Genomic DNA, 27,092 nt, shown 5'->3' with positions numbered 1-27,092 from the left:
AACGTCTCATGTTACGTCAGCAATGGCCGATTGGTCTAAACAAAGGTATCGTGGAAATTACCTCAACACGTCCATTTTGGCATGGGTGATTCAAATTGAGGGGCAGCATGAAGACCTTCGGAGGTATGTTCTACGCAACAAAATGATATATTGGCACACATATGAGGATGACAGACTACTGAGCAAATAGTGTGTGCTCTAGTGTCCCTTTATACTTACTGCGTTTAAATCGTAATTTTCACTTATCAAACTCAGGTATTAAGAAAAGGATACGTTGAGCTCCGTGGTGTCAGCCAAATAAGCTGAATCTTTGGGTCATGCCATTTCGTCATTCCGTTACATGAAATTCAATGCGTGTATAGAAATACTGCAACTTTTCTCCCACGTACAGTTTCTTTTTAAGCTGTCTTCCTATTCCATGTTAAATATATTTTTTAGCAGCTGCTTTTCCAACGGGATTGAATACTAACTTCCTTTTATCTTAAGAATCACCGGTTAACACTATCATGCTCGCAGTATTTCTAAAAAACTTGACCAATGTTTGTCAGCAGAAGTCTTCTGTCCCCTACCTTTGAATGTCTCTTGAATTTTGTGATGTCAAACCTTGTATCGGTACCCGCTCTTTGTTCCCAATACATGTGCTCTATCATTCATGCAGGCATTCATTATGCAGTAGGCGTAGACTCGTACCAGTGTAATGTTGTCGTGGCGCCTTTCTTTCTTTCTAAATTTTTTTGCTCTACCTGGACAACAGAAAACAGCAGAAGAAAGCGAAACCGCATTTAGTAGCCATTCTTGAACCTGAAGGAACCTCGGCATCTGCGTCTTTGCGAAAGACATACACGACGTAATATGCTACGCGTCCCGTAATATGTAATATACGTAATGACCAACGCTCCATACATAGTACGCTGAGCTAGATGCCTCAGAGTACTATGTTTTGTTTAACGCATAGAAAATAGTACCGTTTCCTTTCATGCTGTAGCGAGTTATCAGCTTTGTTGTTATTTAAGCAAACAGATTACAAATTAAGTTTTAACTCCCACACATTTCATTTTTCTTTCTTTTTTACAAACGCACTCTCAATGGTAAGAAATAAAGATAAGTAAGGTGTTCTATTATTATTGGTGTGAAATTGTGTTTAGAGTTTACAAATTTGAAGAAAGACCGGCAAAGGCAGGAAACTAAACCAGTACACAAAATCTAATTTCCTACCCTGCACTTGGGGATGAGACAGAGGGAATTAGAGCTATGAGAAGTAAGCAGAAGGTAAAGGCAAGATATACATACATAGCACACATCTCAGACAACAATATAACCACGTGTACTGCTGTTTTTAAGCTTAACAGAGCATTCTTTTCATCCCATGCAGATGTGCTGAAAGGTAAAGCAGACATCTTAAGATGGTCGGTTTCGAATGTGGTTGGGAAAATTACAGAGACGCATAAGTGCCCTTTTGTTTTTCGTCTTTCAGCGCATTTCAGACCTCACGCTTGTTGCGATAGGACAGTTGGGCAGAAATAAACGAAAATGGTGACTTCTCACCTCTCGTGGGTGAAAAAAAAAAAATAAAGCAGCGAGGAAGGGCATGGCGAACTGTTGTAATGTTAATTTTACCGCTTGCCTAACACATTCATGGCTTAAGCGCTCGAGCTAGCCGATTTTTTCGCTGGCAGATGAAGATTATCTTCAGTAGCAAAAAAATAAAAGCAAATACGGACAACTAATGCCCTCTATCTGACCTCCACTTAGCTCTACGGATCTTTCACTGATAAGGGATCCCGCTTTATAAGTTTCTGTAAACCCACTACTATAAGCTACAAATAACGCCAACAGTATACAGAGGCATATATCGCTGTGTTTTCGTATCTTTCTTGACTTTATTTATACGTTCGGCAAGGCCCCTTCTTTAATTAAGCGCAGTAAGGAGATATTTGTGCCTCGTAGGGTTAGGGGCTATGCTCCTGCTCCAACGTGCATAAAAAAGATGGACACTTATGATAACAAAGTCATAGCAGCGGAAGAGCCCTCAAAAACGATTTCGGGCGAGTTGTTTACAAGTCTTAACACAGTAACTACTCGCCCACAATCCAAGTTCATGAGCTATAAGTGCAACACAACATAAGTCAATAAGAATAATAAAAAAAGAACATTTTGCGACGACATGTACACGACGAACTAACGTTCACCTCAGCTATCTCTTTTCGTTCCCCAGAATAGGAGATGCTGGCGCTGTGAAATGGCACTGGGTACTCCTTGCATCTTGAACAGAGCATTAAGGGTATTGTAGTTAATGCACTCCGTAGGCCTGCTCCTCTGTGCAAGAATGAATTAATTCGCATACGTTCGAGAGAAGTAATTTACCCTTCTTGCTGAACGGTGGATAATTGGAGAATTTCCGCAATGCAGTTAACAATGAGACGCGCATTTACGCGAACCGAAGGAGTTTACGTCACTCTAATGTTTTCTAGGGTGCTGCATCAGTTAGCAGACTTTTAGAACCTGCTCTCTCTCTCTCTCTCTTTTACTGCCCGGCCGCCGGCGGAATTGTGAAGAGGCTGCTCTGCCCCCCCCCCCCCCCAAAAAAAAAGAAGGGACAAATTAAGAAAATTAAGCAGCTGCTGCTATTTGCTATTCCAGAGATACTCGAAGGCGGGTTTGATTGTGGAACGAGCGAGGAAGTGCCGTAAAGGTAATCACATGCGAGGCGGATGTGTCGGCATCAAGGTCGCGATGCTGTAGCGCTGCTGTAGCATTTATTTCGATGCTTGGGGGAAGAAGCAGGTTGAATTGACCAAAGCTAGGTGGCGCTGAATTGGCCGACTAATCGCGAGACCCCCCCCTACAGTAGGAGGAAGAAGTAGGCAGCTGTTTTAGCAGAAGCATGGTTCGAGGAGAACGTGGCTGCTAAGACGACTCGAAAAAGCGGGACCATTCGGTGCCTCCTCAGAACTGTGAAGATATAAAAATGCTTTTGAATAGACAGTTGGGCTACATCTGAGAACGACGCGGAGTCTACCAGCAGCGACCGCCGGTAAGGTGAGGTTGGTCTGCTTGTCCGACGCACATCTATTGTAGTTCTTTAAATTTTTTTTCACTGAGGATCACGAAGCACGGCTGTGATTAGCAAAGCTATTTCGTGATTTGTGTGTTTGCTTTTCCTGGGTGACTCGATGCACGCGATACATTGAGCTTTTACCCGTTTCGTGCCACGCAATTCGAATATATGCCTGCAGAATCTATTGTTCCATTCCGTGCTAGTGCTAACGCCATTTCAGAACATGTTTTACTGGGAGCCAGGAATGTAAGTGTCTCCCATACCAATGAATTTAATTCCAACAAACTTCAGCAAATACTGTCCAGCATTTAACAAACGCCAAGCCACCATAACACACAGCAGATGCCGAAAATGCGGCCTTATCAACACTGTGCAGTTTTGAAATTAGAACAAAGCTTTCCATGCATGAACGCTTACACTGCAGCCAGCTTCCAGGCCCACCCTGAAGCAGTTCTAATTTGTAGCTGTCAGGGCCTTTAAAATATTTATATAAAATGGGTTTTACGTGCCAAAACACGATATGATTTTAAGGGGTGCATAAGTGGAGGATTCCGGATTAATTTTGATAATTTGGGCATCGTTAACGTGCACCCAATACACAACACACCAGCGTTCTTGGATTTCACCTCCATGGAAATGCGGCCGCCGGGGTCGGGATGTGATCGTAGATGCATAGCACGTAACATGTAGCAATCCGGTTCTTTCATTCAGACTTGCCGACAGTACCGGTGCCAACGCATGATTTTATCTCGGCGTCGCGCGTTCGAGTTTTAGACTTGTATTTAAATATATCAACATAATGGCTAGCGATTATCCGTCCGCCTCCTTATATGGCGCCAGGTGGCACTCCGTAAATGCAACCGCATTGCAGAGTCGCCGGACAACACTGCTGCCACCACCTTTTCAGAACATCTTAATGTGTTTCAGTCTGTGACTGTTAGTAATTTAGTTAATTGCATACTTGGTTACCGTAGTTTCTAGCTAGTTAGCGCCCGCCAAGATTTATAGAAAATTATGAAAACATATGAAAAAGAGATGTGTACGCGGCGGTGAGCTAGTTCTTTCATAAGTGTACTGCACCAGTAAAAGATGATAGGCACATGTGTAGCCAAAATGCTAACGCCGCCAGCTGCGGCTAATATGACCCACATTTCACTACACACAAAAAAAGACAGAAAAACACAGCGTTAGATTTTGAAGCTACCACGGCCTAAATGTCATAGAGGGGCTATATAGAATTACGTGGACGCTCCAGAATATCAGTGATTCAAGACTTTTCTCAGTGAAATGGACATTCGGAAAAAAACGAACTTTTACTGCAGCAACATGTACAAGTTCTGGCACTGCGCAAGTTCAGGTACGCACAAATGATAAAAGTGCACTAGTGAAACATGTGTTCATAATGTGCTCGGCATGGATTACACTTAACGCATAACCGCGGCGTATGCATTTTCTGATACACAGGAAATTCTACAATGCCGAACGACAGCAACGGAAACTTTCGGGAAGGCTTCACTTTGCCTGGAGATTTGAGAGATATTGCACAGCAAGAGCTAAGAGAAACGCCTGCAGTAAAGGAGCAGGCCTTGAGTCAACTGCGGGAGCTAATCCTAGGTGGGTTCAAGTGTATTAGAAGGAGAATCTTCGAATGCATTTATTAGAGAACCCTTTCTTTACATTTAGGCTCCTTGATTGCTTTACTCGGTCAGAATATGCATGTTGGTGAATTATATCAGTAAAGCACCACCAAAACACGTCGAGAACAAGATAAAGTTATCAGTTTTAATCAAAAACAATTCGTGCATTCAGTATTCAACGCAAAGTATCTTGTTGCTTTTATGTAATACTTCTTGCTCTTTTTATGCAATGCTTATCTGTTCATTGCTTTTTGTTCTTTGTTTTTGACATCTTTCTGTACATATGTAAATTTCATCGCTTTGGGCCAATGCTTGAATTCTTTTATGCATTGATATCTTTTTACCGATTGTATCCTGTGATAAACTGTACCATATGCCCCTCTCATGCTATGCATCTTCCCAGGCCTGTGAGGTCTTTCTAAATAAAAATAGAATCCTAACGTATTAATAAACTTGATTGGTTCACGATTTGTGGATTCGAAACGAAGTTGCTGCATTTCATGAGAAATGTAATTTCGCTCCAGAAATAACACTGGCACCTTTCTTACCGTTTGTGCGCATTCGACACAGCTAGCAGTACTTGGCTACATGCTTCGCAGTATTTGTTTAAAAATGAGCACGATTTGCAGGAAAGAGATTTTTTTTCAGGCGACTCTTCTGACCTTTACTTTTCTCACACTTCTTCAACAATCAGGCGATCCCTTACTTGACTGTCCTACGGACGAAGACTTCCTCGTCAAGTTTCTACGGGCGAGAAAGTACGACCCGCAGAGCGCCTTCAAGAACGTCAAAAGATATTTTAAAGTTCGAAGGGACAATCCACAGATGTTCGAAGAACTAACGCCATGTAATGTGCCTTTAAACGACGCCTGCCGTAAGCATCGGCTGGTGACGCTGTCCCGCAAGACGGATCCCAAGGGAAGAGCTGTGCTGAAGTTCAGGACTGGTGAGTTCAACGAATCTCAAGTGTCTTGTTCGATTTAAGTCTGTGTCCATCTGCCCGTCCGTCCTTCCGTCTGTCTGTCTTTGCAGATACTCAGCAGATACTCAAACATTTTGTAACATACTCAGCAGAAAAAGGTCTTTGGGAGCCGTCAGTGAGGTCAAACTTTGTAGTTCCCAGAGAAAAGCTGCAAAGAAACGCAAAACACGTAAACAAGATGTAAACAAGATGAACTGTGCCTCTTACTTGTGGTATATTTTATGGAAAACTTACAAATTCGTTGTTCTTGGCTTAAAGCATGAGGTAATTCCTCACTGTTGCGTTTAGTATCGCCGCCGGTACACTGTCTTCATGCTGGCTTCTGTTAACCAAGCCCTACATTTCCATATCTTCAGCGTAACAACAGTGCATTTTTACTCCCACTTTGACAGTGCATATCTCGAAACCAGTGCCATCCTCAGAATCCATTCCAAGTTTATATGCCTTGCGATATCACTATCTACATACGTAGACTGAACTATGTGACCTAAGATAAATAAGCAAAAACATTAATTGGTGTCATCATGTTAGTTATTCATTTATAAGTTTTCATTTCTCGTAGAAGTGATGGCCGCCTCATTGAGTAATTCAGATCAATGTTAGAATTGTGCCATTTGCCACACGCATTTTTTTTTAAATTTGGTTCAGCTAGAAAAGGACACCATGCAGAACTGCGCCTTCCTCTATAACATACATATTTTGTTTTTGTTTTTCTCTCTGTTTCTAATTATAAGGTGGGCGATGCCACAATTATATATTCCGAAGGCGTAGACAACTGGACGGGCTTGTAGATGCTCGGGGATTAAAGCACAACACACGGATACCGGGAAACTGACTGGAGCTTCGTTTTCCCCGTGTGCATAATTTAGGCTTTCAGCCATAAATATTTATGTCTACTGGAGTGAATAGTTTTTGTCTTTCTGGCCGTGTTTAAAGGAGTACTGACGTATATTTTCCAAGTTGTCAAAACAGCATTACACGCTTCTTGCACGTATGAAAGGTAGATGCTGATCAAGTACGAAGGTCGGGAAACATTTAAAAGATATTCTCATTTCGTAATACCGTCATCAATATCATCGTGACGTCATGGCACCGAGCGAGATTTGTTGACCTCACTTAACTCTAAGGCTAGATGTGATGACGTTGCTCGCATAAAAATTCTAATCAAGATTGTGACGCACTATTTTACTGGGTGTACTCATTATCGCAGCCACAGCAATCATAGAAACTAATTGAGCCAGTGTGTCGTGGCCTCATGACGCATCCATCTCCTGGGTACAGAAACCGAAACTATGGTCCGTAAAAATTAGTATTACAACAAACTATTTAAGGCGTGGTAACGCTTGCAGAATATTGGTCCAAAATGTAGAGGGCTTGAACCTTCATTCGAATAAAAAATAACAAGAAAAACACCACAGTTTCGCCCTATAAGGGCGAAGCAGTTAATGCTGTGGCAGCATCTTAGAATTCTACACGAGGCGTAAGACTTGTAGCTGTTGTGGCAGTTTGGATTGCAGTAAACGTAAGCTGACTAAGTAAACATACGTGGTGCGGCACGTGGAGACACATGGACAGAGAAAGCTCGGATGTACGCGAGCAACATCGGTTATAAGTACAGGGTCTCGACGGCGCGTTGTCGCCCTGTGTTGACCTCGCGTTCCCGTACTGCGGTATGCTCTCGGTGGGAACGATGTCTGGGTACCGCTTCGCGATTTTCAACTGCAGGGTTTTGTTGACGTTGTCGCCTAGCCTCGGTCTCCTGTTCTCGCAGCACCACGTCTGGGTGTTCAGCTGCAGCGCACGCCACATACGAAGCAACACACTGTTTCTGCACCTGAACACGCGGAACTATCTTTGCGCTTATGCGGGTCGCCCTAGCGTTGCGATTAGCGTTCCTCTGGAGCTTCTCGGCTGGCCCCCTGGCAACACGCTTGCGCATGCTTGCGAAATGTGATGGACATGGTGCTTCGCTGCAGAAACCGTGCATGCACCGGCAGGTACTATTTATTCTAGCCACCGTACCTTGGCCACTGCGTGTGGGAAAACGATGGCGCAAGCCGATGGAGCCCGTGTGATCTGCGTAGTCTAAGTAAGCTGTTTTACAATTTGATCCAGCAAACGAAGTTGTCCAACCTGAAGTCTTAGAATACAGCTTCTTCTGTGCACCAGTTATCTGCGATTGGAACACGAAGTACGTCTAAACATCTTTCGCCACCTGGCGTTCAAATTCTGACCCAAAGGAATATCACACAGTAAATGTGAGTAATGCTCTTCAGAAACGTATTAAACCTAAAGGAACCAGTATTTTTTATGCGTAATCATCGATGAGGGAGAAAAATCGCGTCGAGTTTTCATAACGCGCGCCGAGGGTCGCAACGTGCTCGCTTGCACGCGGGAAATCCTGAAGAATGTTTTATTCCACTTACTGAGGCATGCGTCCATGACCTAACGGTTAGTGAATCGAGCTACTGCGCTAGGGGTCCTGAGGCTAGAATCTCCGAGGCGATGAGCTGGGTTTGACCTCGAAAACCTCTAACCCACAAGTGCACGCATCGTCTGCCTAGGCCGCCAATTAAAGGTTGCTAATAAGAAAGGCCATTACCTGGCCTGCAGTTCTGCCAAAGCTGCTTACATATTATGCACTCCTATTTGTAACCAATTCAGGCAAAGTGAAGTTTCGCTCTGCTGTATATAGCGACTAATTTCTCTCTAAAGCCACGTTTTACTTATCATTCGTTCTTTTTTTTTGTTTTTTGCACTTTTGACAGGCGGCTGGAACACCGATATATGCTCGCTGGACGACTTCTTGAGGATTTGCATAGTGCACGCCGAACATGTCCTGCTTCAAGAAGAATTCCAGATCAGGGGCATCGTAGCCGTTCTCGACATCAAGGGCCTTAGCCTATTCCACATAGCTCAGTACACGCCTTCCGTTATCAGAACATTCATGAGCCTTGCGCAGGTCAGTGGAAAAGCAAGTGCTGCTTCTATATATCTTATTTCTTTCGCGATGGCATTTTTTCTTAGCCCGTACGTCCTACCAATTCTTTCATTACGTCGCTGATCACTGACCAGCTGCGGGAGTGCCTTGCTGCGGTGCCAACGTGTTGCTGTAAATGAATAGGAGGCGAGGCTCTGACTCGCTCGCACTTTGACGGCATTTGCACGTTCTCGCTCATTTAGCAGCTGTGCTCCACCTTAAGGTGCTGGCGCACTTGCTGGTTGGCGGTGGCGCGATATCATTAAGAAACATTGGGCGGCCGTACGTAACTGTACTAACAATAAGCGTCTACGCTTGAAGCACGGGAAATGCGCTTAACGAATGCATCCAGCTAGCCACACGATTGTTTATTGGGCTGTGTATAGATTTCTACTCGCACCAGTGGGTTGTTGTGGTAATTTCATTCGTTATTTTCACATAAGTGTTACCTTCATTTCAATTTATTCGAAGTATTTAACGTGGCAGCTCATTATCTTTATATCTTTTATCCCTTATTGAGTCCGATAGCACGACTGTTCAGCTGCACAGTGTCATCATTTTATGCTTTACAGGCACTACTTTCTTCATTTATTTTTATCCGCATGGTACTTGTTGATTTTGTTTATCCTGGCTACATATTCTGGCGAATAAAACTAAAGTGCTGGCCCTGTTGTATCTTCTACTACTACTACTACTACTACTACTACTAATAATAATAATAATAATTACTATTATTATTATCGGGCTAGATAAGTACAGTGTTTTTTCCTCCATTAGATATTTGATATTTACAAGTAGTGTTAGTGCTTTCCTACATTACCGCTTCCCTTGTCGATTGGAGCTATGTGTTGAAGATGAATGTATGTCAACTTGCCTATGTATGGTTAAGAATGCTTTTATGTTTGCGCTAAAAGATTATTAATTGAATGTTTGGGCTTTAGTCGCAACTGTCTATACAAACTTACGTTGTAACTACCGTACTGCCGTTGAAATGCCTTTAGCCTGTTTGTGACAACCTTACTGCGACGTTCCCCTATATGCACTTAAAGAGATACTATAGCTTACCCACAATCCTTAAATTAGGAATAAGGTATTCGCGACCTGTTTCCTTACCGGATTTACAAAGGGCGAATTTTAGTCGACGAATATCTCAACAATAGATGGCGCTATCGCATTTGTTACTTGGCTGCCAGTATTCAAGAAGTTGCTAAACGAATCTTTGCTAATTATTGAACGAACTGTGACGGCTAAACGACATTCTAGTGTCCTTAGGGCCAGTAATGAAAAATGTATTTAATGAATATTTGGTAATTATTGCACAAACTGTGACGGCTACTCGACATTCTGTATTGTCTACCGAATGCCGAGTAGGAGAAGTCGAATGCCTACAGAAATCTCGAATATAATAGAACAAACAGTTCAGTAGGTCTGCTACGTATTTAGGGGAAGAAGTGGCCACCTTATTTGTAAAAGCAGCGTTCAAAACGGTCGACAAAGAGCAACGAAGTTGTCTTTTTTTTCGTACAAGTGGCCACTTCTTTATACATATATGAGTGCACAATTCCAGGACTGCCTACCCTTGAGGATCAAAGCTGTCTACATCATCAACAACCATGCTTTATTTGACCTTTTATTCACTATTGCCAAGCCCTTCATGAAGGCCAAGCTGGTGAACAGGGTAAGCGTCACAAAGGACTTCTACTGCTTTATTTCTGCTCTTTGTCCTGAGAACGTAACGGCGGCGAATTTAGCACATGACATGGCCCAAAGATAACGAATATCCAGAACACAATGCCACAATTGATATCGAAAAGGAAAAATGTTAAGAGGTCATAAATACTATACAGTGAAAGCTCGTTAATTCGAACTTCAATAATTCGAATTTATGGATAATTCGAACTGTACGATTTGGTCCGGCCAAGCTCCACAGAAGTCTATGTATAAAAAAGTCCGTTAATTCGAACGCGAGAAGGTTCCCTCACGGATAATTCGAACTACGCTCACATGGCACACGGCCAGAGAAAAGCGCCTACTGCTTACACACAAGGCTGTATTGCCTCCGAAACGGAGAGAACGGCGAGAGAAGGCAAAATCGGAAAAAATCTAACCAACGCGGGGTCAGCCAGAAGGCAGTGTCGGCTGCCGCCTCTCCGTTCTACGTAACCTCCAAGACTTCTTGCCCGTTGTGAATCTCAGAGGCTTTGCAAATCTTGTACAGCTGCTAATGTTGTGCGGAGATGGCACGGCAAGCGCCAAAACACAGCGAATGAAGTACGTCGCAGCTGCGCTTGCAATCAAGAACCAACGAATCAGGGCCTTCGCCACCTTCACATGTTCAGCGTCTTTGTCTCGGCAGTCTTCATCGGTAGTGCACTTCTGTTTTCAGCTTAGGAGGTATCGGCCGTCGCGAATCATTGTGATAGTGTTAAGCCTCGGCTAACGTTCGTTTCGGTGGACATCGGTGGTGTGGCACAGTCGGACCCAGAGCTTCGACTTGAAGATGGCGTGTGCCCGCGGCACACGCCATCACTTTCTGACACGCCAAATTTCTGACATGCCCTACTGCTTCCCAATCGCAGTGTACTGTTGCTCTCCTTCACTTTCGTTAGTTCGAACTTTCGTTAATTCGAACTGAAGCGGCTTCCCCTTGCTGTTCGAATTAACGAGCTTTTACTGTAGATAGGCAAAACACAAGATGTCGCAACAGAAAACAATTGGCACTATCATTGCTCCACAACAAAAAATTAACTACAACGTGCGGTGTCATTCTTTGTTGTAAAAACGTAACCTTCACTTTTCATTCTAGTATTTATCTATGTATGATTGGCTTACACAAACTTCTTAAGGCTACAAGTTTGCGTTTTTTAAAGAATAGTTGTTGGTCATTGGTACAGCTCCCTTATGCTCATTGTTCTCTGATCAAACCTTATGAAATCTGCATCCTAGTCAGCCCCTTGGCCCATGGTGTTCATTGCACTCTTACAGATGTTCTAAATTCTAATGCGATAGTAAAATTCTCTTGTGTAGGCGACTGGCAAACAGCGAAAACTTTTTTCCAGAGGTCTGCTGAGCTTTATCGCTATAGGAAATTCAATAGGGAGGCCGTTGTAAGAGGTATAAATTATGGAATTACCGTCGAACAAAGCTGCGATATTACGAGGACATGTGTCCTTTTTAATACAAAGTATTTAAAGTCGAGTTGAACGGAGTTGGTCACCATATTATCTTGACTTGCCTGTCGTGCTTCTGCGCCAGCTGCACAATGTCCGGGAATGTAAGTAAAGCCGAGTTTCCGCTGTAAAACTGTGATAAGATGCCTCAAATTGGGCCTCACTTCCCCCATGAAATAGAATGGCTGATGGAAGCGTCACCATAGAAAAAGAAATGGAACAAGTTTGAGCAAAGCGAAAAAAATACTGGCGACCCTGACTATGTTCAAAGTATATCTTAGGTCGCGGGCGCACCAAATGCAGTATAGATAACAGTCGTACTGTCTTCCGAGGAAGCTGCGCTAAGTGTTCCCAGAGAAATTGGTCGATTTATTGAGGTGAAATACCATATTAAAGGGGTCGTTTAGAGGACAGCTCTTAAGCGCGCGTTGCTGTGTTGAACGTCGGCGTGCCTCGTCGGCGGCGGTGTATCTCGTAACCAAGCGAACGAGCACAGGCGAAAGATGAAAGCGAACGCGGAGGTTAGAATTAAAAAAGAGCGGGCGCGGGGGAAAGTGGAGGAGGAAGATAGAGGGAAAGCATGAGGCGGGAAGTGGAGGAGAAACGGCCTGCGCATGCGCTCAGCTGCCAGCGGCCATGGTATCGGCCGATGGGTGGGCGATTGCGCTTCCGAGGGCGGGGTAGGGTGTCTACGCTCGTCCGCGGCGTTAGCTGCGGACGAGCGTAGCCACCCCAGCGTAGCCACTAGTGCGTGTGACGTGTATCACTACTCCTATAAGGGGCGGTGGGAAGCAGTTATAAGTAAGGCTCGATCTGACGCTTTCTTGGGTGTTGTCGCCGCCGACACTGTTGGCGCCACTTGCCCACGATGAAGGGCCGCTATCGTCGTTGTTGGGACGAAGGCGTGAGAAGAAAAGCGTAGTGCCGCCCTGTACGGTCTTTGAGGCAACAATGGCTACGATATGGCGCCAGAGTAGCGCGCGGCATCTGTACGGAAACAAGGCATGCTACACACAGCGCTCTCTTCCTAATATAAAGCTATATAATCATAACACAAAATATTGATACGTATAGAGATGGAAACACGTATAGAGATACGCTCATAGTTCACGTTAAGGAGTAACGTAATCGTCGGTAAATTTTCTCTTTCTTTTTTCATTTTGACTTATAGATTCGCTTCTTCGGCTACGACTTGGAGGAGTTACACAGTCTTGTGCCGGATGACGTCATTCCGGAGGAGCACGGCGGCACCGACGAAAGCTACGACTTTGACACGATAGAGGAGGAACTTAAGAGTGAAGAGAAGTTCTTCGAGAAGATTAACGCCTACGGTTATCGCAAGGAGGCGAAGAACGGCAAATGAACTAACCAACAGACAGCTGGGATAAAGAATATGGCATTCAATCAACTTTTCATTTTATTGCACTCTTGCTTGAAACATTGATTGTGTTTTTGTTCATTCCTGCGCCGCTCAAAGTACTTGTAGCGTATGCTGCTGAAGCTTCTTGCACAACGCCAGCAACTTGGCAGGGGATACCAACCTTGCATCTGCAAAATGATCTGTCTGAACTTTAGCATGTCGGTACGACTTTATGACCGAAAAACAGCAGAAAACGGGACAGAAAAGAGGATAGGACTAGGCCCTTCCAACCAGCAAGTGCGTTTGTTTTGCAACCCCAATATATGCCAAGTTGGGTTCCTGGGCAAACCACAGTGGTTATGTGCTGCTCTTCAATGAGCCTCTTTGATGCGAACTTGGGTTGCTGAGTAGCTGCGTTTGAGTATGCGCCACTCTTCAATTTCAAAACAATACGTTATAATATATCCGCTGCTAGGCGGACTCGAATCCCCGACATACATATCGATTCATTCTTGTCTGAATGTAAATTCACACAGGCGCCGCAATTTGGCGCATCGTGCTCAGTGGGAGTAGAGTGAGCAGTGTTGCGCATCTGGTTGAACGCACCGCTCGCGCCTCTATTCGCTAAACCTGGTCACGTGCTCAAAAAGCATCGTTTTGAGGAAAAGCCAACTTCATAGCTGTGTATGCCCTGCCGCCCGCCGCGCCACGGCCTTCGCGACCCTCTGCCACGCCAGTGTTGGCTGTGTCATGTTAGTGCAATTCTGATGGACATTCTTTTTGTTGCCCTACGGCACAGCGTCAAGATTACTGTGAGGTACTTCTCAGTTCTATACAATGCTTTCCGAAATTTTGTAATTGGGCGTTTTGTCTAATTACGCTGGGAGTTTTACTAGTGTAAGTAAAGAATAAGGAAACGCCATATCTGTGACTCATGAATCTGAGTATTCGATGAACTTGTTAACACCCAGCTCTTTCTCTCCCCCGCCATGTGATGTATTTTCAAGGCACAAAATATACTGTCCCTCCTGTCAAACGTGTGCACAGAAAAACAAGTGACACTTGAAGCAAAATTAACTTCGCATACCGAAATCGGTAGTGCGGGTGGATTGCGTCGGCTCTTCATTATGACTCATTATTTCTCCAGCGTAACAGTACGTTCCATAACGCACAGAACTATTCGCGTCCCGCACGAAATCCGTTCAGACATTAGAATAAGTATAAGTCTCACTAGCAATATATTTTCTATGAGAACAGGCGACAACATTCAAGACATGCATAGCTCCTCTCACGCTATATAACGGCTGGTTAGCCGGTTAAACAACTGTACCAGAAAAAGGTACGTATGTGCGCGTATCAATACATATTTAAAGAGTCACCCTACAGATGTAGTACGGAAGCATAATACAGTCTATTACAGTCCGGCGAAGTCCATCGAACTGCGAAGTAGAAAATTTGAAACCGTTTCTAGCGTCTATTACGCCAGACCTACATCGATCAGCGCGAAATTCTACTTAGCTTGCGTTATTTACACAGCACGAAGCACAGATAATTTGTAGAACTTTATGTATGTGCAGTCGTTGTTTGATCAAGTTGCCAGTTTTATCTGCGAAAGCACTGTGTCGAAAATGGCGTGCAACGAGCGATTTTAGCATTTACTCTATCTAAAATAGTGTCTGTTCGAGTTTTCTTAAATTTAAGAACAATTTTTCTGCCGATAGCGACTACCAATGGACGAATTATAGCGTCAATTTTATCTAAATTGGGTCTTTCTTTGAGTTTCTTTTTTTTATGTGAAAGTCTTCTTGCCGCCAACGACGCGAAATGAACGAGCAAGCAAAGTCGGCCGCTGAGCCGCACCGTTTCCTTCATTAAGGAGAAGTGGCTTTCCTGCTTAACATGGATGCGTCGGCGAGTAATATGGTGGACCTACGCGCAACTCTGCTCCTGTAGGGAGCGTATACAGTAACTCTAAGTGGGAAGCCCGAGAGATGAACGCGGTTGCAAACATATGCCTCATACATGTAACGTTTCGGTAGAAACAATATGGCGTATCAGTACATTGCTTCGATGCTAATCACATTAACGTCGACAATCATCGTGAGATGGATTCTTTCAGAACAATTTTTTTCTTATGGCGCCGCACTTTATCACCGAGGAGCGAGATCAACACCGAGGAGAGCACCTTTAGAAACAGAGACGATTTGGAATACAAGTACATTGATGTCGATTCTATTGTGGCATATGAGGAGGATTCGTTACAAATCAAAGAAGGGTCAGCTCACACATTGTGGGAAAAAAGCAAGAAAGAAAAATATCTGCTAATATATAAATACCCGAATTACAGCAAAATCTGAAACATTCCAAGAGCTAGAGCATGTAAGACAGAAGAAAATAAAAAAACAGTGCTGGCACCCCTGGCAGCGTATTACTAAATTTGATGCTATAAACTAACAAATTACGTACATTGCAGACTGCCCCGTTGCTGCAAACGATAAAGGCTTTGAAACAGTAATCGAAAATGCTGCTGGAGTCGTTGACGAATGAGGCTTTTGTCTTCAGTGAACATGAGCGAAAAAGCAGCTCAGCTTTATACGGGCTTTTGTATCCCGGAAGATTTGACATCTGTAATTAATTGTTCCTCGACATGACGTCGAGTAGATTCTATTTTTTTTATTTTTTAAAACAACGACAGCTGCTACAGAGATCCAGTTTCCGAGCGGGCCATGCACAAATGTCGCAGGCCCATACTTCTGCAAAATTATACTGCGCTGTGCAGGAAGTTACCAAGCCCGCTGGGACGTTCCTTAGTGTGCACGCTTAACACCGTCCTCAACGCGGGCTTTCGCTTCCCTGATTCACAGATGCCAACTCTAGGTTCCAGTGCCGTGTGTCATTAGTGTGAAATAGATCACATATCGGGAGCAGCTTTGTTGTGCACTAAAGGAAAGAAAGAAAGAAACAAGCACACAAAGAAATGAATAAAGAGAGGTCACGTTATGTTTGAATTTAACCTCTCACTTCTTAACTCAGAATGTACGCTCAACTCGGGTTACTTAGTCATTATGGAAAAAAGGTGAGGCGTGCAGACAGGACACAAGCGAAGAGAAGTGGACAATATGAACGCCGACTATGAACTGAAAAGAGCACTGAGGCTCAGCTTTCTGTTGTTCTTACTTAGACATGTATGTACTTGTAGGCCATTCTAGCTTAAGAAACTAAACCACGAAGGCTCTTTTCTTTTTTTTCTTCCGGAATGGAAATATAAAGCCTTCTTCATTCCAATGATGAAAATGAGGGCACAAAGTAACACATACTTATGAAACAGAATTAAACTTCAGTACGTATATAGATATATGTTCTATAGGGGCAGCTACGAGTGTTAAAACAACGCTTGGGTCCTTTGCATCTAAGTTGCAGAGAAAGGATCTCGGGGGTTGCTTCCGGTCCCCTATATTGCACCATAGGAAAGTTCAAGTAGGGAAGCCAGGATTTAGGCGCTCTGAAGACATTTAGTTTTATCCATAAAGTGTAGCTACGTACATAGCTGTAAATTCGCAGGCATACTCGCCAATTTCTGTATATTCGTTGGTGCAAAAATAAGCTACCTAGGCTGTAGGCTTATTGTTCATTTCGGGGCCTAAAACGAAAGTAAATCTCCGGAAATATTAGCATGGAAGAGCATAGGACCATAGTCAAGTTTCTGTTTCTCCAAGAGAAAGGTAGGAAACAGATCCATGGTGAAATGCCACAATTATTGAATGATAGTAGCCCTTCATATTCTACCGTTAATCATTGAGTTGTCAATTTTAAAGCTGACCATTTGGAGTTGAGAGTTTGAAATCTAGTGGAAGGCCTGTTTCTGTCTCTGGGTCCGGAAATGTGAAAGCCACTCATGACATGTTTGTGGAGGACCGCCGAAATTAAGCCAAAAATATTGCTCCATATTTGGAAATATCACGTGAGGGAGTTGGGCCCATTAGCCACCACGACTGCGATATGAGAAACCTTCAGCGAAGTGGATAGCAGAAGTATTGACAACTGCGCAAAAGAAGAAACGTGTTGAGACGTACGTGACTGTGTTGGAAACTGTTGCGAAAATTGGGTCAAATTTTTGGACAAACTGGCAACTGGTGATGAGACATGGATCTACCTTATGATACCGAGATCAAGGAACAGTCTAAGGAACGCAGGTACAGTGGTTTGCCCAGGCCAAAGAACTTCCATGTGCAAAGGCTTGCGCACAAGTAGATGGCAACATTTTGGGGGGATAATAAGGGAGTTAATCTGCTGGTGGACTACCTGCAACATGGTGCAATCATGAATGCAAAATCTATTATCCACCAGGACTGGGATATGAGAAACCTTCAGCAAAGTATTGACGACTGAGCAAAACAAGAATCCATGAACATGAGACAAAACATCGAACAAAAAAAGAAACGTCCTATGGAGGCTCTCCAAAAATGCCATCCTGTTGGATGACAATGACTCCTGACACGCTGTCGGTGAACCATAGGTAAAACTGACCTCCTTTCAAGTGATGCCTCATCAACCCTATTCGCTCAACCTGGCGCACTATATCATCGTTTCTCAATACTAAAAAAAAAGAAGCACCTTAACTGGCAATGGTTTGATAGTGCTCTGGAGGCAACTATTACTGCAATTGTTGCTTATAACAGCCAACGGAAGAATTTTATCTGCAGAGACCTCAGTAGGCCGCAGGATAGATGTTGCATGTGCATAGACTTTCTGGGCAAACATACACAATATAGTGCGACTGGTACAGCCTCCTAGTTGATGTTTATTGGGTGAGTCTAGATATTCATCAGCGTCCCCTTAGAACAAGCCATATGACAATTGGGTGCATTTTTTGAATGAAAGGTATAGGATTCGATGAGTTCAGTGGTTAACGCCAGTAAGACTTAAAAAAGGTGCCAGCAAAAAGAAAAAGAAAGAAACTAAATATCGTGATGGCAAACAAACTAGTTGTTTCTAAGCGGTTTGGGCTAGCTGATTCACTTGGTAAGCATACATACCTGACCTAAAGCGCGAAAAACGAGGATACAAGAAGGAACACCAGCTGTCGGGTTTTCCTTCTTGTACACTCCTTTTATTCCTTACGCTAATGCTCGCAACAGAGGCAAGATATACCTACCACAAACCCACCCAGGGAAGGTTGAACGATTGAAGCGGTTAATCGCAGCAAACAGGCATGCATAGAAACAATCACCGTTGCCTGACAAGTTCTCTGGTGCTGCGCGTATCCTTTTTTCTGACCTCTATATGCTGCTCGCCTTACTACCCGACATAGAAGAGGAGGGGTCTGCCTTTCTTATAGTGTCGTTCACCGCAGAAAACGCCTTACGTCCTATTATTGAATGTATATTCGGTGTCTAGTTGTACCGGAGATGGGCACGGCACTGACTCATCGATCAAATGCAAGCGTCAACTGGGAATGGTAATAAGGTGCAGCTTGTGTCATGCATTGCTGATCGACTAATTACGAAACCAGTGGTTGAAACGGCGAGAGCAGAGCAATTTTGATTCTGAATATTATGCATCCCTGCAAGAAGACTAAGAGGAAGAAGTGTAGCTGCGGAGGCTAATCAGGGACAAGAGGCAACAACAACAACAAGAGCAGCTATCGTGGAAACTTTTTACGGGTTCGAGGGCAACATCAGCAGCGATCACTGACATCGGTGAGCGGCGCCACTGCACCAAGCTGTCCTTTAACTGCCACCGTGGCGGAAACGGGGGTGTGCAAGCGTGGAAAGGGCCGCCATTACCCCAGCCAAGGCCTAATTGCCGATGGAACAAGTGATATTGCAAAACACTACATCAGCGACAGCGCAGGCGGGGCATAAATAATTACTATCACAATGTCGCCATATTCTAGTGGAACGCGAATAGTCTTCGCTCTAAGTGTGCGGATTTTAGAAAACTGGTCGCCGAGTTCTCCTTTTCAGTGTTATGTATTACTGAGGCCGGTGCAGACAATGCTTTTAGACTAGATAACTACGTTCTTTTTACGTCCGCTCGATCTTCAGGACTAAGCAGAGCGAAGATATCTGTTCGAAGAGACCTGCCGTCAGCGTTAAGAAGTGCCGCAGCGTCAGACAGCCTCGGAACGTAACATGTGAAGTTGGGTTTGGCCGAGTAAATATTACTGTAGTCAGTGTTTATCTACAAACCTCTAGAAATATATCACTTTCCACATTGACGGTCCTCTTTCACAAATACATGAAAGTTTTAATATTTTGTGAGGATTTCAACGCGCAACATGTCATGTGGGGAAGCGCTTACTGTGACCGTCGTGAAAATGACCTAGAAAAGGCAATTCAGAAGAGTGGTCTGTGTTTGTTGAATGACGGCTCAGTGACGCTTCTAGGGAGCTTTACTTACTCCAGCTGCTTGGACCTCACGTTCTGCTCAAACGATATTGCACAGGGAGCAACATGGAGAGCAGACATTGAAAGAAGGGGTAGTGATCATTTTCCTATGCTAATAGAGCCTTCCAGACTACGATTTTTGGCTTATCGGCGCTCTGCAAAGATAACAAATTGGCAGGCATTTCGACACAACATTACAAGTCAAATTGATGCGGTCAGTGATACAGACAGTCTGTTATCGCTTATAGAAGAGAAATTAACCTTTTGTTCAAAGTTTGTTAAGATTCCTGAAGGCTGTTGTAGACTCTGAATATCAAAGGCTCATAGCTATACGCCGCAGAGATGAACGAAAATACCGACGAACAGGCCCGATTGAAGATTACCGAGAATATTAAAAGATATATGATCGTATGGGTCGGCAACTAGAGCGCATAGGTCCAAAGCGCTGGCAGGAATCCTACACTTATCTTACTCCCCTTACACCTGAATAAAAAACGGAATGTTCTGCACGCTTTTAATGGGCCAGTAGCGCACCAACAACCGTTTATAGCTCTAGCTTTAGTCCAGAAAGTACCTGAAACGACCATCACAAACGAGTTCTGTCAGCTTATTGCACGCCCAAGTGCAGCAGTAAGAACCCCTGTATACAATCACTCTGCCGAAGAAGTCAAAGCATCAAACAATTTTTCTATCAATAGCCATCATCATGACCTGGATCAGCCGTTTTCATTAGAAGAATTAAATAACGCACTTGTATCGTGCCGCTAGAGGACAATGGCTGGACCTGACCGGGTCACAGATGATGCCTTGAAAAACCTTGGTCCTGTGGCCACAAAAACTTTGTTAAAATTTCTGAACGATGCGTCGATATCGGAATGTCTTCCTCCTTCGTGGAAAATTGCACGAGCGGTTCCGATACTAAAACCGGGTAAAACTCCTTTATCGCTAGATTCTTTCCGCCCTGTCAGTCTGACAAGTTGTCTATGCAAACTTTTGAAAAAAAAATTATAGACGCTAGGCTGCAGTGGTGGACAGAATGCACTAGCGCACTACCCGAGAATACGGCGGGCTCCTGCAGGCGCCGGTGTACGACAGATGCTATGTTAGTTCTTGTTACATATGTAGATCATGAGAGGAGCTGTGGAAGAATCACTGTTGCAGTGTTTCTAGACATAAAGCGCGCATTTGACACAACCAGCCGCACTCACGTACTGCATGGGTTAATTCAGTTGGGCCTTGTTGGCCGAACACTGAGATTGATTGCGGATTCTTAAGAGACAGGGAAATATTAAATGAAACTGCTGATGGCAAAAGCACAGGGCATAAAGTGAATCAAGGCTTTCCGCAAGGTAGTGTACTCAGTTCATTTCCATTTAACTGTGTTATGGCTAAATTACCCCATATCCTGCCTGCTACCTTGAATTATTCACTGCATGCAAACGACTTGTTCATATGGGCATCTTATTCAAGTACTCAAGCCATTCAGCAAATACTACAACCTGGCCTAAGACTAATTAATGATTTTTTGAGAAGCAGAGGTATGAATATTTTTCACTGAGGAAACTGCTGTACTTCATTTCCCAAGGAAATACCTCAAGAGATTCCGGCTTGTGCTAGATTCTCAGCGTCTGCAACTTGTAAGACAAGTTCTTGAGTATTGTCTTAGACAGACGGCTATCATGGGCTCCCCAAATAAAAGCATTAGAGGAGAAACTCAACTCCCTAATCGAAATTCTTCGTCGAGTTGCTGGAATGAAACTGGGTATATAGTTCGATCTCTTCCTTATTACGCATTCACTCGGCAGTCATTAGACAAATAATAGCATACTCTGCTCTATTGCTACATGGGATATCCTGTAATCTAGGGGAAACAAAAGATTTCTGGTCAGAAGCCTTCGAATATGTCTTGGTGTTCCACGTGCATGTGCCAGTGCTTTGGTAATTGCGGAGTCCTGCCAACTAACTTTCCATGCACTAAGATTTGTGGAAACTTGTAGTCACTGTTTTCGCTTGGCAACACAACACGCTAATCACCAACTATGTCAAAACCTTCAGGAGAGAACCGCTGCACGCATACGTTAAGAATTATGGTGCTACGAAAACCTACAGCCTGCTTGCGAATACTGGCCTACTTGCACAACTCATCACCCATGGATGGATGGATGAAAAACTTTATTATGGTCCTTTAGGGCGCGCCCTAGCGCGCAGCGGGCCGCTCCCACGTCGGGACAGAGAGGCCGAGCCTCTCCGCTGCGTCGCGGGCCCGTTGGACAGCCCATAACTGTTCTTCGAGGTTGGGGCTGTGTAGGACAGCATCCCAGCGTGAAGAAGTGTTACTTTCATCACTGCGTAACGCGGGGCATCGCCAGAGCATGTGAGGTAAGTTCGCCAAGTCATTGCATAGTGCGCATGCATTTGTCGTCTGAATTTCGGGGTACATCTTGTGAAGTAGTAGGGGGTTTGGGTATGCCCCCGTCTGTAGAAGCCTTAGTGTCAAAGCCTGAGGTCTATTGAGTTTGCAATGTGGGAGGGGGTAGATCCTCCGAGCCAAGTAAAAGTGCTTGATAATTTCGGTGTACGAGGAAGGAGAGTCCCGATTGTCAGTACCCCCGGCGTCACGCTGCCCGGTAGCTACGCGGTTGATGATCCCTCGCGCAGCTCCGTGTGCCGACTCGTTGAGGTTGGGCGGGGCACCCTCGATCTGTCCCATGTGAGCTGGAAACCAGATCAGTGTGTGTGGCTTGATTTCTTTGCTTCGTAATATCCCTAAGGCCAGCTCGGAGATGGTTCCTTTGGCAAATGCCCTAACAGCTGATATGGAGTCACTGTAGATTGATGTCCTCTTGTTGTCCAATAAGGCCATCGCTATTGCAGCCTGCTCTGCGATTTCAGAGGACGTCGTCCGAATCGAGATTGCGTTCGTTATTTGGCTTTCATGATTTACGCTAACTACAGCGAAGGCCTGTCCGTCGGCGTAGCGCGCTGCGTCTACGAAACTGTTCTGCGAAGCCCGTTCACGAGCCTTTTCCAGGAGAGCCTTCGCGCGCGCCCGACGTCTTCCCACGTTGTGTTCTGGATGGACGTTTCGTGGGATAGGCGCGACAGTGATGCGGTCCCGCTGCTCTCGAGGGATGCTGCAGAACTTTGTTTTGATTACTCTGGAAGGAACGCCCAGCTCCTGTAAGATGTGCCTTCCAGCTTGTGTGGTAGATAGCCTGATGAACTGGGCCCTCTCCTGTGCTTCCGCTATTTCCTCTAGCGTGTTATGCATGCCAAGTTGAAGTAAGCGTTCCGTGGGAGTGTATATGGGGAGGCCGAGAGCTCTCTTGATTGCCTTCCTGATTAATGCATTGAGCTTATCCCTTTCCGATCTTTGCCAGTTGTGCATGGCCGCGACGTAAGTGAAATGACACATTACGAACGCATGTACCAATCTCACGAGGTTATCTTCTCCGAGGCCTTGCTGCCGATTAGCCACTCTTCTGATTAGTCTGATGGCATTGTCCGTCTTCTTAGTGAGCCGCAGCACTGTCTGGTTGTTTGAACCACTCGACTCTACCATCATGCCGAGAATCCGGATAGCATCCACCCTCGGAATATAGCCTCCGTCTTTTGTGCGCAGTTTTATGTCGCATTCGGCGAGTGGCTTCCATCCCTTTGGTTTCGGGCCTCTGCGCTTGGGTCGATAAAGTAGCAGTTCCGACTTGTGCGGTGAGCACCGAAGGCCCGTGGACTCAAGGTATCTCTCGGTAGCATCAACCGCCTCTTGCAGGGCCGTCTCTACCTGTCCGTCACTACCTCCCGTACACCAGATGGTAACGTCGTCTGCGTATATGGTATGACTGATACCGTCAATAGCAGAGAGTGTCCGGGATAGACCGATCATGACTAGGTTAAAGAGGGTTGGGGATATGACTGACCCTTGTGGTGTCCCTTTAGACCCCAGCTTAATCATGTCTGAAGTCAGGTCCCCGATCTTAAGGGTGGCTTCTCTGTCTGACAGGAAAGATCTCGTGTAGGAATGGAAGTGCTTCCCCAGGTTTAGGCTCGAGATTGTGTTTAAAACGCACGAGTGAAGAATGTTATCAAATGCCTTTTCCAGATCTAGACCTAGTATGGCTCTCGTGTCCCGCGTATTACAGTCAATAATGTGATGCTTGATGAGCTTCATCGCGTCCTGCGTCGAAAGTCCGACCCTGAAGCCGATCATGTTGTGTGGATAAATGTCGTGGTCCTCCAGGTAGCGTGAAAGCCTGTTTAGGATTGCGTGCTCAGCAACTTTCCCCACGCACGATGTGAGCGAAATTGGGCGGAGGTTATCGAGGCTAGGCGGCTTGCCTGGCTTGGGGATGAGAATGGTGTTGGCAGATTTCCACATTTCCGGGACTTTACCACTGCTCCACGCTTGGTTAATGATGTCCGTTAGGTATTCGATGGACTTCTCGTCCAGATTCCGTAGAGCTTTGTTTGTGATCTTGTCCGGACCCGGAGCCGATCTGCCATTGAGGGCGTGGAGCGCCTGCCTGATCTCCTCAATCCCGAATTCTGCGTCGAGCTCAGGGTTCTCGGAGCCTCCGTAGTCAGGGGAAGGTGGTGTAGGGCACGATGCGACTGATAGGTACTTCTGTACGAGTTTCGATAAAATTTCCTTGCTCGAATATTCTCGCTTGGCTGTGTGTAGGGTGCGCGCCAGTGTGTTGCGTTGGTTGGTTCTAGTGTTCGTCTCGTCGAGGAGATGCTTTAGGAGGTTCCAGGTGCCACCGTTGCGCATCTGCCCGTCGATCGAGTTGCACACCTCATCCCATTGCTGTTTACAGAGCGCCCTGCAGTGTTCCTCTATAGTTCTGTTGATTTCCGATATCCTTTTTCTGAGCCTGCGGTTGAGCCGTTGTCCTTTCCACCTGGCGAGGAGGGATTGCTTGGCCTCCAATAGGTGAGCGAGACGGCTGTCCATCTTTTCCACCGGGAGGTCGGTACAAACCTCTTTGGTGGTAGCTTTGATGTCGTGTCTAACCTGTGCAATCCATTGTTCGAGGCTAGGCTTGTCCTCACTCTCCATTCGCTCTTCCCTTATTTTGCGAAATTTGTCCCAGTCTGTGTACTGGAACATGCGCTGTCTCTTCTGGTCGACTTGGAGGTGCGTGGCCAAGATATAATGGTCGCTACCAAAGTCTACCCCGAGGTTTGTCCACTTGACCGCTGCAATGCTCCTGACAAAGGTGAGATCCGGTGTCGTGTCACGGCTCGACGATGTTCCGCATCTGGTGGGGAACGCTGGGTCCGTGACTAGCATCAAGTTTAGGTTTAGAGCCTCACGCCAGAGGTCCTCCCCCTTTTTAGTGTTATATGGGTAGCCCCAGGTGTGGTACGGCGCGTTGAAGTCACCAGCTATGATCAAAGGGGAGTCGCGCGCTAGTTGCGTCGCCTTGGTGATTAGGGCTTTGAAGCGCTGTCGTTGAGCTTTGGGACTACTGTAGACATTCAGGATGAATATACTTTGGCGGTTCGTTGGGCTAGGGATGATCTCTATCATCATGTATTCAACTTTAGTTGCAGTCATCTTAAGGTCGTGAGTGATGTGGGTCAGCTTGTTGCTAACCAGTACGGCGATCCCCCGTCACTTCAATTCCTGAATTAAGTCGCAAATGTGAGATGCCCGTAGTTACGATAAAGCAATTAAATTGATCACATGCTTACACTAATTACGTGGATCGCATTCACGTTTATACCGATTTATCATGCTGGAAACAAAGCCTTACATCTGCATTTTATATACCTGCATACCAAAAGAAAAGAGCTTATAGGCTTTGCCAATTTACAACTTCCACAACGGCAGAACATTACGCAATAGTCTCTGCTTTATGTTACATATGTCAGCAGTCAGAACCACTTCGTTGGGTAATTCTGACTGACTCACAAGCCTCATTGCTGTGCTTAAAAGAAATCAGCTTAAGGAAAGCAAGCAGCACATTGACATAAGAAACACAAAAGTCATACGCCATAGCGAAAGATCTCACGGCATAACTTTCCTGTGGATTCCAAGTCACTGTGAAATCATGGGAAATGTGACAGCTGATCACATGGCACGTGCAGCACATCAAGAAAATGAATTACCGCTACTTCCTGTAGTGACAAGTGATGTGCGATGTCTATTGAACAAACTGTGCGGTAGATTCCCCAAGGAAACTTGGTTCATAAATGATGCACAGAGCTCTCAATTATATAACATAGGCCCTTGAATATAATTCAATACTCCGTTTAAAATTAGTCGATCTCTTGAAAAAACAGTTCAAAGGCTTCGACTAGGCACTGCCTATACTAAAAGCTTTCTGTATAGGATAAGAAAAAATAACAGTGCTACATGCTCATGTGAAGAGGCTGACGAAGACATAGAACACCTTCTTCTATACGGTAAAAATCCCGAATCTCCCCACGAGAATCTCTCGAAAAAAACTACATGGCTTGGATAGATGGCCACTATCCTTACGAAAAATTTTAGGTCCATGGCCTTCAGAAAAACTTCGATCCATTGCTGCGCGCGCCTTAGTACAATTCTTGGAGGAATAAAAAATATCACAGCAATACTAAATCATAAATAGTTATAGCTCGCATTGTTATTACTAACAGGCACCCTTAATTACATGTTCACTCTGTCTTCGTGTTCATGTAGCATTTCTATTTGTTGCATTTAGAGTGCGGCATTCAAGTGCCTAACATCTTGTGTGTAAATATCTTGGTTTTGTGAACATTTCCGCTATGTGAACTCATCTGTTTATGTATATTGCAGTACTGAGACTTAGTACGCGAATGTTCATTCATATGTTTATTTCTCCAGTTTGGTGACTGTTGAGAACTTTCCGACGGTATCTATCCCATAAGAGAAGAGGAGTAGCCGGCGTCACACTTAGGTACCAACCTCTCCTTAAGTACATTTAATCATAAAAAAAGAACAATGTAGTTTGACCCTCTCAACCTTCTGCGATCTCACCCCCCCCCCCCCCCCTCGCTACCGCACTCATGCATGTGAGCACGCGCGCGGTAAATGGATTCACAAACAAGCAGAACGGACTGTAATCTTCTGGCTGTTGCCGTCGCATACACTTCTACTTAGCGTGACAGTGGTTCAGGCGAGATGTCAAGTGTAACCTGGATTTATTCCTCTCTCGTGCCAAACAATCTCCCAGTACAGTGACATGTCGATGACTAATCGAGGAAGAAGTATCGCTCGTTGAAAGGTTTAACCCGGCTCTATGCACAACATGTCCGCGATAACAATGATTCGCCTAAGTCGTAGAGATATGTGTAATTCGACGTATCGCTGGCTTTATATACAAGGTCGCGAATGTGACTCCCAGTCATGGCGTCCGCATTTAGATTGGGTGTAATGCAAAAAATAGTCATGTATTTGGGCTGAGATGAGTATTAAAGATCACGAGGTGGTCCAAATTAATCAAAAGCCTCCTGCAACGATGGCCCTCATCATACGCTGTGACGTTACGGGTCGTTAAACCCTACA

At 44.9% G+C, this 27,092-nt stretch overlaps 1 protein-coding gene and 1 long non-coding RNA gene across 4 annotated transcripts in view; one reads left to right on the top strand and one right to left on the bottom strand.

The window, feature by feature from the left end:
- Positions 1-2,830: 2,830 nt before the first annotated feature.
- On the top strand, positions 2,831-13,265 carry LOC135898722 (alpha-tocopherol transfer protein-like). Of its 2 annotated transcripts, none has more exons than XM_065427828.1 (6): positions 2,831-3,034; positions 4,523-4,672; positions 5,390-5,641; positions 8,446-8,639; positions 10,225-10,335; positions 12,999-13,265. In XM_065427828.1, exons 2-6 carry the CDS (start codon positions 4,534-4,536, stop codon positions 13,188-13,190), a joined length of 888 nt encoding a protein of 295 aa, XP_065283900.1. In that variant the 5' UTR covers positions 2,831-3,034; positions 4,523-4,533; the 3' UTR covers positions 13,191-13,265. The 2 variants fall into 2 exon arrangements, with proteins under 2 accessions (XP_065283900.1, XP_065283899.1); XM_065427827.1 differs by having other exon boundaries at positions 2,831-3,039.
- LOC135898808 (uncharacterized) overlaps positions 5,701-27,092 on the bottom strand; it is a 190,169-nt gene continuing 168,777 nt past the window's right edge. For both annotated transcript variants that reach the window (XR_010563415.2, XR_011512753.1), the window contains one exon: positions 5,701-5,825. This is a non-coding gene — a long non-coding RNA (uncharacterized lncRNA). The remainder of the gene's footprint in view (positions 5,826-27,092) is intronic.

The sequence above is a fragment of the Dermacentor albipictus genome, chromosome 3, assembly GCF_038994185.2.
Source record: "Dermacentor albipictus isolate Rhodes 1998 colony chromosome 3, USDA_Dalb.pri_finalv2, whole genome shotgun sequence".
Lineage (NCBI taxonomy): Eukaryota > Metazoa > Arthropoda > Arachnida > Ixodida > Ixodidae > Dermacentor > Dermacentor albipictus.
The sequence above is the reverse complement of the archived record's forward strand: the minus strand, read 5'-3'. Positions and strand labels throughout refer to the sequence as shown.